The 12,332-nt window shown below is 47.1% G+C and overlaps 1 protein-coding gene across 3 annotated transcripts; it reads right to left on the reverse strand.

The window, feature by feature from the left end:
* Window positions 1-3,971: 3,971 nt before the first annotated feature.
* LOC118095792 (interleukin-13 receptor subunit alpha-1) lies at window positions 3,972-12,332 on the reverse strand. 3 transcript variants are annotated; one of them, XM_060281478.1, is made up of 3 exons: window positions 12,150-12,332; window positions 7,473-7,574; window positions 3,972-7,123 (listed from the first exon to the last, which is right to left on the reverse strand). In XM_060281478.1, the coding sequence occupies exons 2-3, from the start codon at window positions 7,546-7,548 to the stop codon at window positions 6,366-6,368; spliced, it is 834 nt and encodes a 277-aa protein (XP_060137461.1). In that variant the 5' UTR covers window positions 7,549-7,574; window positions 12,150-12,332; the 3' UTR covers window positions 3,972-6,365. The 3 variants fall into 3 exon arrangements, with proteins under 3 accessions (XP_060137461.1, XP_034992927.1, XP_060137460.1); XM_035137036.2 differs by having other exon boundaries at window positions 3,972-7,574; XM_060281477.1 differs by lacking the exon at window positions 12,150-12,332 and having other exon boundaries at window positions 7,473-8,395.

Here is a 12,332-nt window from a genome sequence, read left to right on the forward strand (position 1 = left end):
AAATACCAACCATCCACCAGTGGGCTGACCTACAAGCTCACTATACTACTCACTTCTATAAGCTTTGGGATATTATTAACCATGGCTAAATGTTAACCAGCATTGTGGGGTTGGTCTTGGGCATTGTGGGACTTCAATAAAACTATGCTTCTGCCTGATGCAAACGAAAACTTTGTGTCTCTGTGTCATCATTGTGTGGCGATACCCCGATCCCTCCCGGAATAAATAAAGACATAAGGTTAATGGGCGTAAAAGGCCACAACTTTATTGATTACGGATGTAGAGAGGTATTGGCTTAGGCATTGGATCTAACTGTCTATATCCGACTCCAGCCCGCTCTGCTGGCAGTCTGTGAAGGGTTAAGCACTGTTGGGTGAGCCCTGCAATGCAGATCAACTAGGAACTCACCCTGGGGCCACCTCTAGGGGGCGTGCCTTAGGCCCTCACCTACCTCGGCTTCGGACATGGCCACGCCCCCGGACTCCTTAAGGGAGTACCCTTCAGCATTTTGGGGGAGGTGATGGCAGCATCCTCCCCCCCCCACACACCTGTAACCTTTCAACCAAAGTTGTGACGAGTTGCTACAAGGTAGGCGAAAACCACCAGGGCGGAGCCAATTTGCCAAGTGGGAAAATTCTTACCAGGCCCCTCAATGGTGACCAACCAAGGTACATAGCAATGTCAAAAGGAGAGCCTTGCCTAAAGGGAGGGTGGGCGGGAAAACGAAGCGGCTGGGGGGTTCAGAAAAGAGAGGCTGACTCCCGGCTGCGCTCGCTTAAATCAGCATGCCACGCCCCCTTGGAACATCCGGATTGGACGCGCCAAGGGAGCACCTGTCCGGGAGCCAGCCAATGGGTGGGGGGTGACAACCATCCCCCCAGCACGTGAGGGCCTCGTGGCGCCCACAATCCCCCCTCCTTCTATGGCGGAAGGGGCTTTAACTTACGGCTGATCATTTGGAGTTATATCTGTTGTTCCTTTAGATGCAGACCCCATAATGACAGGCATCCCAAAAACCCGCTCTCCCCAAATATTATACTTGTGTAGCTCTTCTTTCATGGGTCCCTGCAAAATATAGTTTCTATTTCCACCCCAGGCCAAATTCCTAGTTTTTAATAAGGTTTCCTAATTATGTTTTTCCCCCCCCTTCCCTAAACCATTTAAGGTACCGCACGTGTATTATCTCAGCAATCTTTGCAATTATAATTTAAAGTATGCAGGTATGGTTCCCCCATTTTACAGATACGCCAGACCTCACAGAAGTGGGTCCATTTCTCTTCCCTGCCTCTGACTTTGTGATGTGATTTCCACCTTCGTTTACTCAAAGGCTTCATGATGTAATCTTCCAGGAAGTTATTTTAATGACATAAGGTTCACACGCTGGCACTGACTGGCCTTTCTCCGTTTCCCCTTTAGAGGGCGCTCTGCTGCCAGCCTCGACAAGGGCGCCTCTTATTTCATTTTTCTAGAGGCTTCAAGCTGTGTTCTAAAACATGTGCCTGCTTTTTAGTGTGTTTTGCTTTGCTAATTTGGGGATTAAGTAATCTTTGGCTGCCTGACAAAAATGTGCTCAATTATAAATATGCCTGAATGTGGGCTTAGCATATTATTTGCATTCTTTATTTTTATTTTTATTTCGTGTTTGTGGGGAGGGAATCCAGTTCAGTATTGCAGCACTGCAGGTGTGCATCCCTTGTAAACTTTCCACTTAAATGGTTATTTCTAGAAAGAGGTGGTTGTAACCTTGGTTGCAGTAAAGACAACCCTTTCTATTGCTGTTGCTGCTGCTTGTGTTGTTGTTGCTATTTATATAAGAGAGGAGTGGCTAAGCTTTCCTTCGCCTGGTTCACCCTTGCCCAGTCCTCTGGGATGCCAGGGGGTGGGGGTGGCCAAAAGTGGGTGTGGCCACCAGGGATGAGTGAACCTGTCAAATGCATTTTCTATCACTTTCTCATTTTTCCAGTTCCATTTGCCACATTTCCAAATCAGTTTGCAATTAAGAAGAAAAATCCCATGAGTATTCATTTATACATTCATTCATTCATCCAGTTAGTATATAGCCCTATACCCACAGGTCTCAAGGAGGTTACAACATAAAATCACTGTCAGGGGTTCTTGTGACTACTCTAGAGTAACGACGCTCCGCATGCTTGTCTTTAAACAGTTTTTATTAGTGCAGTCTATTTACAGTGAGACAGGTGTGTAAAAACATGTCTGCTCATTCCGATGCAGAATCCGGCACTGCCCCCCCCCCCCACGTGATTTTCTCCAACATAGGAGTCTCGGGACAGTGAATCTCCTCCCTTTCTTTCTCCTGCGTAATTCCGGAACCGGAGGAAAGGGTCTACGCTCCATGCTTTCCTTTCCCCCATTCTCTCCCTCTCTTTCCTCCATCCTGTGTAGCCGGGGCTCTCCCATGCTGCTGGAGCCCTGGCTCTCTCTCTCCATTTCCTGACTGGCCTCCTCAGAGCCCTCGCTTCCATCACTGCTTGGGGAGGAGCTACTTCTGATGCAAGGGGGAGGTTCTCTGTACTTTCTTCCCCTTACAATCACAATATATAAACACATTTTAGTGTGGATTTCTCCCAGTTTTCACATTTGGACATGCAATCTGGCCTAATATACTCGAGTCTAATGGGCCACTGAATCTAATGCACACCTCAATTTTCAGAACCTTGAAACAAAAAAAGAGGATTTTCTGGTGAATGTAAATGTGCCATCGAATCTTAATCACACCTTAATTATCACAACATGACTTGGTCGGAAAAAGGCGTGCATTAGATCCGAATAAATATGGTACTTTTTTGTGGCAAAGCATCTTCCTCTAATATAATGCATTTTTGTATGCTATTTTCACTAATATTTACTTTATATGCAAGTTCAGCATGGCACATGAAATTTCGTAAATGTTATTTGGGACTCAGCTACATTAGTCAAAAAACCATCGTGCTGAATGCTTTTTAAACATGCAACACCAGATGGTGGCTGGGTTTTGGATCATGTATTGTTTCAGAAAGTGCAAATGAAGCAGGTTCAGCTTTAAGTGTGAACTAATCTTAACTTCTCCCTCAACCCTTTTGATCACCCAACACTCTCGCATGTGCACCCACCCACACAGACAGAGCCCCCCACAGCTGATCTGTGCAGACCTGATGAGCAGGAAGTGCAGAATTCGCATCCCTGTCAGGGCACTGTCCTGGGCAAAGATATTCCGGTGCCTCCAACAACCACAGCACTATGTGCACTTTATTTCTGCCTGACTCTATGCTGCTTCCTCCAATGTCTTGGGGGTCCACAAAAATTACTTGGTGGTACAGTTCAGGCCCTCAGATTAGGAGTGAGACGCCCCTGAGTTAGGCTTTTGGCTAATATCCACCCAAGATTGCCAGATCAAGATCCTGAGAACATTTTTGTTCCTTAATGAGACACACAAAAGAGAGGAAGCAGTTAGTGGTCAGATGCAAAGGGCTGAATTCAGCTAATGAGTTCTGCTAATGGAAGCTAGTGCAAGGAGTTCCATTAGTGCAATGGGGTTTTTCACCCCATCTCCGCCCCCTGTGAACCCCAGTGCCCCCCAAAATCGGCTTGTGCTGGGGTTCACGAGAACCCTGGAACAGCATGCGAGGATGGAGAGGCAGGATTGTTCCAACTGGCAAGCTGAAATTATTGTGCTGACAGAAGGATCGCCGCAGTGCTATTTTGCAAACTTCCCTTAGTGTCTCGTTTCAGCCAGTTTCCTGCTGCAAAAAAAATGCCCTAGAACCAGAGCCGTAGCTAGGTGATCTTGTGCCCCTGGCAGAACCGTCCAGATTGCGCCCCCTAACCACTGACAAATTAGCTCTTCTTTTTGCCTCTCCTCCAACCCTCCCCCATTCAATTCACTCTCTATTAAAAACCTTTTCTTATGAAGCAATAATCAATATTTTTATTTATAGACATGTTTACGGACATATTTTTGCACGCGCCCTCGCCTGCGCCCATGGTGGGGCCCCACCTTGCCACCCCCTAGCTACGGCCCTGCCTAGAACATGCCTTTGGTACCAGGGCTTTCCTATACAGATTATGATCTGCAGAGGGTGCTCTCAGCTGAATTTAGAGGTTGTGATGGGAGGTGAAACAGAATTAGAAATTCTACTTTGAAAAGTCATAAGGAATTCTGTACAATAAAACTGAGCGAACTACGCCAAACAACTGATTCAAAGATACCTGAAGGTAACAGCCTCACGGGTGTGGAACTCAGCATGGAATTTTAAATGATGAGAAGTGGCTTGAAAATCCCACCCACATATGCATAAATACTAATTGAAGTGAATACTGTACACATTTCATCCCATGCATTTTCTTTTAAGCTCTTATGTGTTCGGGGATTTTTTGGCTAGACAGTCTCATTCTACTTTATAAACTAGGCCCTGATCTACAGAGCATAGCTGAGAGTATAACATATGTAGACCACACCAGGAAGATGGAAAGATAGCTGTTTTTATTTCTTGGTTTGTTTTGACACAGTTCTCAGTCTGGTGTCTATTTTGGAATTGTTCCCGTAAAATCACAGGCATAGAGCATGCTCAGTTCTAACTTTTCTAAAGAATCACTTTTCCCATTTGCCCACATAAACCTATCGTATTTTTAATTTTTATGTATTTTTATTAAAGATTTTCTTGGTTTACAAAAGTATGTACAATGTCTCTCTCTTTTTTCAAGTAACATTTTTTACAGATCAGTTTTGTTTGTTGAAACATTAGGAAGAAAAGGGGGAGAGAGGTGGAGGGGGAGAGGTGAGTGGGGGTGGGGTGGCAATGTTTCTATTTTACATAATATATGTGGGGTTTTGTGTCAGCGTCGCTTGTACAGGTTCTTTGCTATTCTCTTGTGTTCCTTTGGTGGTGAGAGAGGTTGGGGTTGGCCTAGGGTGTGGTTGTTCATTTGTGATTGGCTGTGGTGATCTTTGTTTTCATGTGTGAGTGGATTGGGTGGGTGTTTTGGGTCAGGTTAGCCATATTGATTTGTATGCTGTTGGTGGGCTTTTGTCATTGTCATGTTGAGCTGTGTATGCGATGAAGGGGAGCCATATTTAAACCATCTGCCTTGAGGGACAGCAGAACACCACAGTCCTTTCATTTAAAACAGTGGTTCTCAACCTGTGGGTCCCCAGATGTTGTTGGACTACAATTCCCACAATCCCTGACTGCTGGACCTTCCCACTAGGGATGATGGGAGTTGTAGTCCAACAATGTCTGGGGACCCACAGGTTGAGAACCACTGATTTAAAAGATCAACCCATTCTTTGTTGTTGTTTAGTCGTTTAGTCGTGTCCGACTCTTCGTGACCCCATGGACCATAGCACGCCAGGCACTCCTGTCTTGCACTGCCTCCCGCAGTTTGGTCAAACTCATGTTCGTAGCTTCGAGAACACTGTCCAACCATCTCGTCCTCTGTCGTCCCCTTCTCCCATTCTAACAACCTCAAATTGCAGGTTGCAGCTACCCACTCCAACCACTTGGAGGAGGCAAAGATTAGTTGTCCAAGTTTGCTAATTGACACATTTGTGGACATGAATCACATCGCCCACGCTGACCTGCAACACTTGCTTGCCACCCACACAACAAGACAGGTGTGCTGTGTTCTCCTGACACCTGGAGAGCTGGAGACATCTCATGAACACCCTGCCTAGCCACCAAGGAGCACTTCTCAATTTCTTTCAATGCAGACAACAAGATGTACATAACTATGGTGCATCTTTCCCCAACCTGGTGCCATCCAGGTATTTTGGACTACAACCCCCATCAGCCCCAACTAGTGTGTGGCTGTTGGGCAGGGATAATGGGAATTGTAGTCCAGCAAGATCAGAAGGGCATCAGGATAGGGCTGGCTGGTGTAGTGCTCTCCTCTCTAGTCTTTCTCTCCTTCTTTCAAGTCATTCCTTTCCATTACCAGAGGACATGCCCTCGCTCTCAGGCTAACGATTCAGGAGACTATTTTGTTCACTGAACTTATATCCCACCTTTCCTCCTGAAGGAACCCAGGGCAGGAAAATTGTTCACCAGCTGATTGAGATGGTTCATCAGCTAGGAGCATCAGTCACTGTCCCTAAAGATCAGAAAACATTTCAGGCCAGAAGAGTCATCTGCTCTCCTCAGATCCCATAATGTGAAGCATAGGAGCCAACTCTTAAGAGGCCAAGGTCCCTTCAGTGCCCCCAAACAAAATATTTGAGGGAGCTCCCCCCCAAAGTTGATGGGCATTGCCATTCAAATGGTGTGTCTTGTGATCGATTATGCAAGGTGGGGCTTACCTGAGCCCCCACAATATTTTATTCAAGTTGGCTCCCCTAAGAAGGCTGCATCAATACCATCAAATGGATTTGCTCAGCTTAATTTGGTGTCTTCTGGGGCAGGTTTTACTTTTGAATAGTCTTCCCTTTCCCCGTCAAACATTTGTTCCAGAAAGTTTCTAGGTTCAGGAATTGTAGGAAGAACCATCTCTTTAATCTGTTTACGGTAAATGAGAAAAACGACAGTCAGGACGGCCACACATAATGGAGCAAGAATGTATGGGATACATGATGTGTGGTCTCTCTCATCCCAGTCCACCACCTCGCTCCAATCACTGGTCCAGTTGTTGAACTTTGCTCTCACTCGAAAAGTGTGGCGTGCCTTAGGCTTGAGACTGATTGACATATTAGTATTGTGAGTTGGCTTTATCGCCGATCCTGAGTTATTGATTTCTACATCATAGTTCATGCCACTCCATAGGGATGGTTTAGTCCAGTTTAAAAAAACACCTCCATTGTTCTTTGTGATGTTCACAATCGATGGAGTCTTCAGTCTGACTGGAAATCTGCCTTCTCCCGATATTTCGCTTAGGATACACACAGGCTGAATGTCCTTGGAATTGCCTTGTATTGAAATGCTGAGTTCCGTCCAGACATATTTCAAGCCAAATGCACATCGAAAGGCACCCCCTTGCTTGGTGTAATTTGTGCATGGCTGTTCTCTTTTGAGGTCTGGGATCCACAAAGTCAAGCTGTAGTTTGTGTCACGACTTGCATTCTCTCCACGAAGCCATGAGCACTCCAGGTATCTCTCAATATGCCAAACACAGCTGACATTAACCGCTCCTGTACCTGGAACACCGTTGTGTGGAAGAGAGATATTAAGCCACTCTCCTTCCTGTTTCTGACATACCGTTCTGACTCCAAAAACAACTTCTTTACCCAAAGGTACCTGCACTGTTCGGGAGGTGTTTGTAAAAAACACATCTCCGACCCAATTTCCTCCGGTCCTTATAGCACTCCGATACTCTACATCGCAGGCACCTTCCATTCTTACAGGAGCCCACACCACATCCAACTGGCAGCGTGTTTCATTGAGGGTATAACTCACATTTGATGGGCGAGGAAGAGCCAGCGTGCCTCCTTGGACAGTCCCAGTGAGGGTGACAAGCAACAGCACCAGTGTCCCCATGATGTTTACCTGCCCCATCTCGTCTCCTGATCTTGACCGAGGGCTGGCTTTCATGGGAAGGGCTGCTGGCGGGGCTTCTGCTCATTGACGCGTCAGCTGAGGTTCGCTCACCTGAGAGACACAGACAGGGAAGACAGGAAGTCACATATAACAGTTTGATGGAAGCCATTACTTCCAAAGGCATTTCCTTGGAAGTGACTTCAGCTGAATCGAACCATACATTATTCGTACCGGTACTTGGCTTCACTTATCCCAGCTTTCAGCTGCAGCAACTGGAGATGGCACTCTGGGTGTGGCTGGTTGTGTGGGTGAGAGACCGACATCACGGTTGTGTTGAGCAACGAGACAGAAGGGGGCAAATCCTTCTCTGTAAAAGTTGCTAAATCTTGCTGCAGTAACGCAGCCATCTAAATGAGCACGTGTCAAAAGCATGAAGGGAGGCATATTGGGAATGAAGTGCATGAGAGATATACAACACGCCAGGCATTTCAGAACAAACAAGGCCAGTGGGGGCTGATGCTGTGTAGTCCACTAGAGAATCAGCAGGCAAAGCTCAAGATGTTCTAGGCTGGGATAAAGGAATATATTTGAGATATCAGGTGTACCTCTTGCAAACTCAACAATTTGGACGGATATCCCTTCTGTCCAATAGCTGGGCCTGTCTGCTGATACCGCAGCACAAGGCGGCCCTCCAGACTGGTGCTCTATTGTGAGCATATTCTGTAAGATGTTATTGACAGAACAAATAGCCCATTAGTGGGGGATTCATTCTGCAGTGTGTCCCCAATGCTAACACATTATTAGGGTCTGGTGGAGCTATAGCGCAACAAGAGCAGGACAAAAATAAACCAGAATATTTGTGGTTTAAAGGGTTACAGGGTGCTAGCAAGAAATTACAGGGTATGCACTGACTAGAAATGAAGCTGTGTGACCACCCCCCAACACTTTTATAGGTGCAAACAGTATTAAAAGTGGGATCACATATGACAGCTCCAATAGCGTCACATCAGCATGAATGTGCAATACAGGCCCGGCTCTAGGGGTAGTCCCGGTGGCACGGGGTGCCAGGGCGCCGGGCCGGCAGGGGGGGCACTGCGTGGCGAAGCACCGGGGGCACCGGAGCGATCTCCATGCCACAGCGCCAGGGCGCCCGACCTCCTTGAGGTGGCCCTGGTGCAACAGAAAAGGATGTCCAGAGGAGCCCACGGATTCTAGTACATGTTATATAGGCAGATGCAAATGTTAAACACGCGCGCGCGCGCACACACACACACACACACACACACACACTATAAAATGTAACATGGATGCACAAATTTCAGGCTTGCCAAATCTACTCCATCTTTTGCTAAAATGCCAAGCTATACCAACCAACCAAATGCAAAATACAGGCAACTGGAATTAAAGAACAGGGTGCCTCTGATCACATCCTGAGCCTAGGAATTTGCTTTCACTTCCAGAACTGAAGTAAGCTCACAGTCCTTTCCCACACAGAAGTCCACTCCTGGTTACAAGCCCCCCCCCCCGCCCCCGCCGGCAGCCTAAGAACAAGTTTTGTCATTGCAGTGGTTCAGCAATTGAGAGACAGAAACATTGCTGGTTTTCTGGTTTTCTGCAAAACCAATAAGGCATCTTCCAGTAGATCCTGATTTGCCCACCTCTGGAGAAAGATTCCATCCCTGTATGCACTTTGAAATTCTTAAGACTATTGCAGTGCATCTTCTTAATAATGGCAGAATATCAAAGGGAGGAAGGACACCAAGCTCAAATATCAAGGAATATTACCTATAGGTGGCCCACAGTTCTCTGACAGAGGTACAAAGCATCAAGAAACCTTTCTGTTTGAAAAGGTATTGGGTGACAGACAGCAGCTGATTGACGCTGTGTTTGCATACCACCCTCAGCAACCCGTTTTTACATATCTTATGAAGCAAACCACACATGCTGCTGGAGAACAGTGATAAGATCTCCCCATTTATTTTGTTTGACTTTATAACAGCTCTGCGTGTATGCACAGCTGCAGCGCTGGGAGAAGATGTGCTTTAACCCTTCCCCCCTTGCCATTTCCCTGATTTGAATATAGCCCACCTCCTGGTTGCCACATGGGCAGGGGAATATAGGCTTGTGCAATTCCCTCATCCTATCACTCTCATCTTGATTAATTGCATGGTTTAGAAAAATAAATAAATCAGGAAAACAGCATGGTGAAAAGTGAAACACCCCTCCCTCCAGATCAAGTTTGCTGTTCCTTTCATCTGCTTAACATTAAAAGATGTGGATCAGATCACTAATCACCACCACCACATGCAGCAAAAACACATTGCAGGAATTTCCAGTCTGTTTACATCCACACCATACTTTTAAAACCACTCTTATACCATTTTAACCGTCATCCTGAGAACTGTAGTTTGTCAGAGGTGCACACACTGAGCTACAGTTCCCAGGATTCTCCATGAAGAGCTCAGGGCAACGTAAATTCTGTGTAGATTGTTTCATTATAACGTTTAATCACTGGGCTTGTTTTCATCTGGTTGGAGTCAGGAGTTTCCTGTGGTTATTCTGTTCTCAAGATAAAAATCATTGAGTCACTTCCTCCTGACTGGTGGGTCCTCTAAGCCAGTGTTTCTCAACCTTGGGTCTCCAGCTGTTGTTGGACTACAACTCCCATCATCCCTGACCACTGTCCAGCTAGCTAGGGATGATGGGAGTTGTAGTCCAACAACAACTGGGGACCCAAGGTTGAGAAACACTGCTCTAAGCCTTCCATGCCAAACCAGGTAGCTTTTAACCACTTTATCCTCACCTCTGTCCTGTGAATTCGAAGCACAGTGAACTTCATGACCAACACAGGATTTGAATACGTACAACTCTTCCTGATTCAAACGGAAAGCATTCTCAAATGCTGAGTTTGGTCAGTCCTTTTAAGTAAGGGGTGGGGGCTTAAGGCATCGTGGCACCTGAAGTGAATTTGAAAATTGCGCTCCAAGGATTGTAGTTTGTTAAGGGTCCAACACACAGACGGAAGAGTCAAGCTTACCTCTTATAGCAAACAACTGTTGATGGCATCCGCCTGTCTTGGGAGACAATAGAGGAGGGCATCTTTGGCGAGTTACAGTGCCTACTATTGCGGGACCAGGCAACAGGCTCCCCATACCCCAACCCATATAAATAAGAGACCAGTAAGACTGGTTTGGGGTCAAAACAGGCCACAACTTTATCGAATACAGATGAAAGAGGTTTGGCTTGGGCATGGGGCAATCTACCATATTTTTCCATGTATAACATTGCCCCCGTGTATAAGACCCCAAATTAAGGAAATGGGTAGTGATTGCTCAGAGTTGTTAAGCTTTGGGTGGAGGGGGATTCATCCAATCGCATGCCTTGCCAAAGCCGCCAATCGCCCGCCCAATTGCCGCCGCAGCTAATCGTCAGCAGGCCTTGACGCAGCCACCAAGCAACTGCCCAATCGCCACTGACAATCTCCTGCTCGTGGCTGCCACCAATCGCCTGTCCCTCCTCTGCACTATAAGACGACCCATAATTTTAAACATTTTTAAAAATAAAAAAAACATCATCTTACACGCGGGAAAATATGGTAAATACTTCCGGCCTGCCTGCTGGAAGTGACGTGTGGTCAATCCAGGCGGGAGTTTCTAAGGTGACCATCCAATAGGGTGACCCCTGCAGAGACCGCCATCTGCGGGAGTGCCTTTCGGCCCTGGCTCCACCTGGGCACGCAGACATGGCCACTCCCCCCAGATCTCTTTAATGGGACCCTCCAGCGTTTGGAGGGGCAGGTGGAGACTACACCCTCCCCTCCATCCAAAACAAAGGATTGCCCCAATGCCCAACCAGTTGCTATGAGGTAGGCAAAACCACCAGGTCAGTGCCAATTAGCCCGGTAGGCAAATTCCTACCTGGCCCCTTAAAGGACAGTGACCACCGTATCCACAGCAAAGTCATTGACTATCAGCTTAAACCGAAGGTAGGTGAGCAGGGGAAAGCGTTGAGGAAAGGAGCAGGTAGTGCCTCAGGGGCAGGCTGCTTAAACAGGCAAGGGCCAGATCCGAGGGAAGCCCAACGTCGGCTCCATCAGCTTCACCCTGTCACAGCCCAAGTCCCAGCCTGCATCCCCATTTGCCAAAGCAGGGTGCAGGCTAGGATCTGATTCCTGATAGGCGGCGGAGGCTTCTGCTGCCCCCTGCCTATCAGGAAGGGCATGGCAGTTCCAGTGCCCACATCGGGGCCCCAGGGAAGCCTCTGCCGTCCTGCAACGCCGCCACACCAAGAGGGGTGAGCGGACTTGCAGAAACTTCATTGCTGTTGTATATGGGGCTTTTCTCACTCAATACACAGTTTAAAACAAAAGACAGTTCAGGAAGGGGAAAGGAGGGGATGTTGGCTGCCCTCCATCTTAGTTTTCTGTAGTTTGCACACCAGTGGCAGCAAAAACAAACAAACCCCAGAAAACTAAGGGCTTTTTGTTCTGTTTTGTTTTGGTTTTTTTTGCAGGGGAGGGAAAGCAGCCAGCACCAGCAGCAGATCCAGGGAGCTGTGAACCGCTCAACACCTGGGCGAGAAGCACACTTTGCACTTAAAAGGAGACCAGTTGAAACGCAGGAGGTTTATTTACAAAGGGGAAAAGGAATTCAAGAACAGGAGAGTAGAGGGACGCAGAAGACTTACTTGTAAGTCAGCCACGCCATTTAAACACACGCGGGAATGGAAGACTTTTGCTTGCTGGTTTCTCCTTGCCCTAAGGAGCGGAGTCGGGGAGGGGAAACCAGGAAGCAATGCTGGAGAGGAAGGCCTTGCTGGAATTCTTAGTAAAAGGGAAGTGCAGTGCAGGCAAGACTTTGCTTGCTCATC

This window comes from Zootoca vivipara, chromosome 13, assembly GCF_963506605.1.
Source record: "Zootoca vivipara chromosome 13, rZooViv1.1, whole genome shotgun sequence".
Lineage (NCBI taxonomy): Eukaryota > Metazoa > Chordata > Lepidosauria > Squamata > Lacertidae > Zootoca > Zootoca vivipara.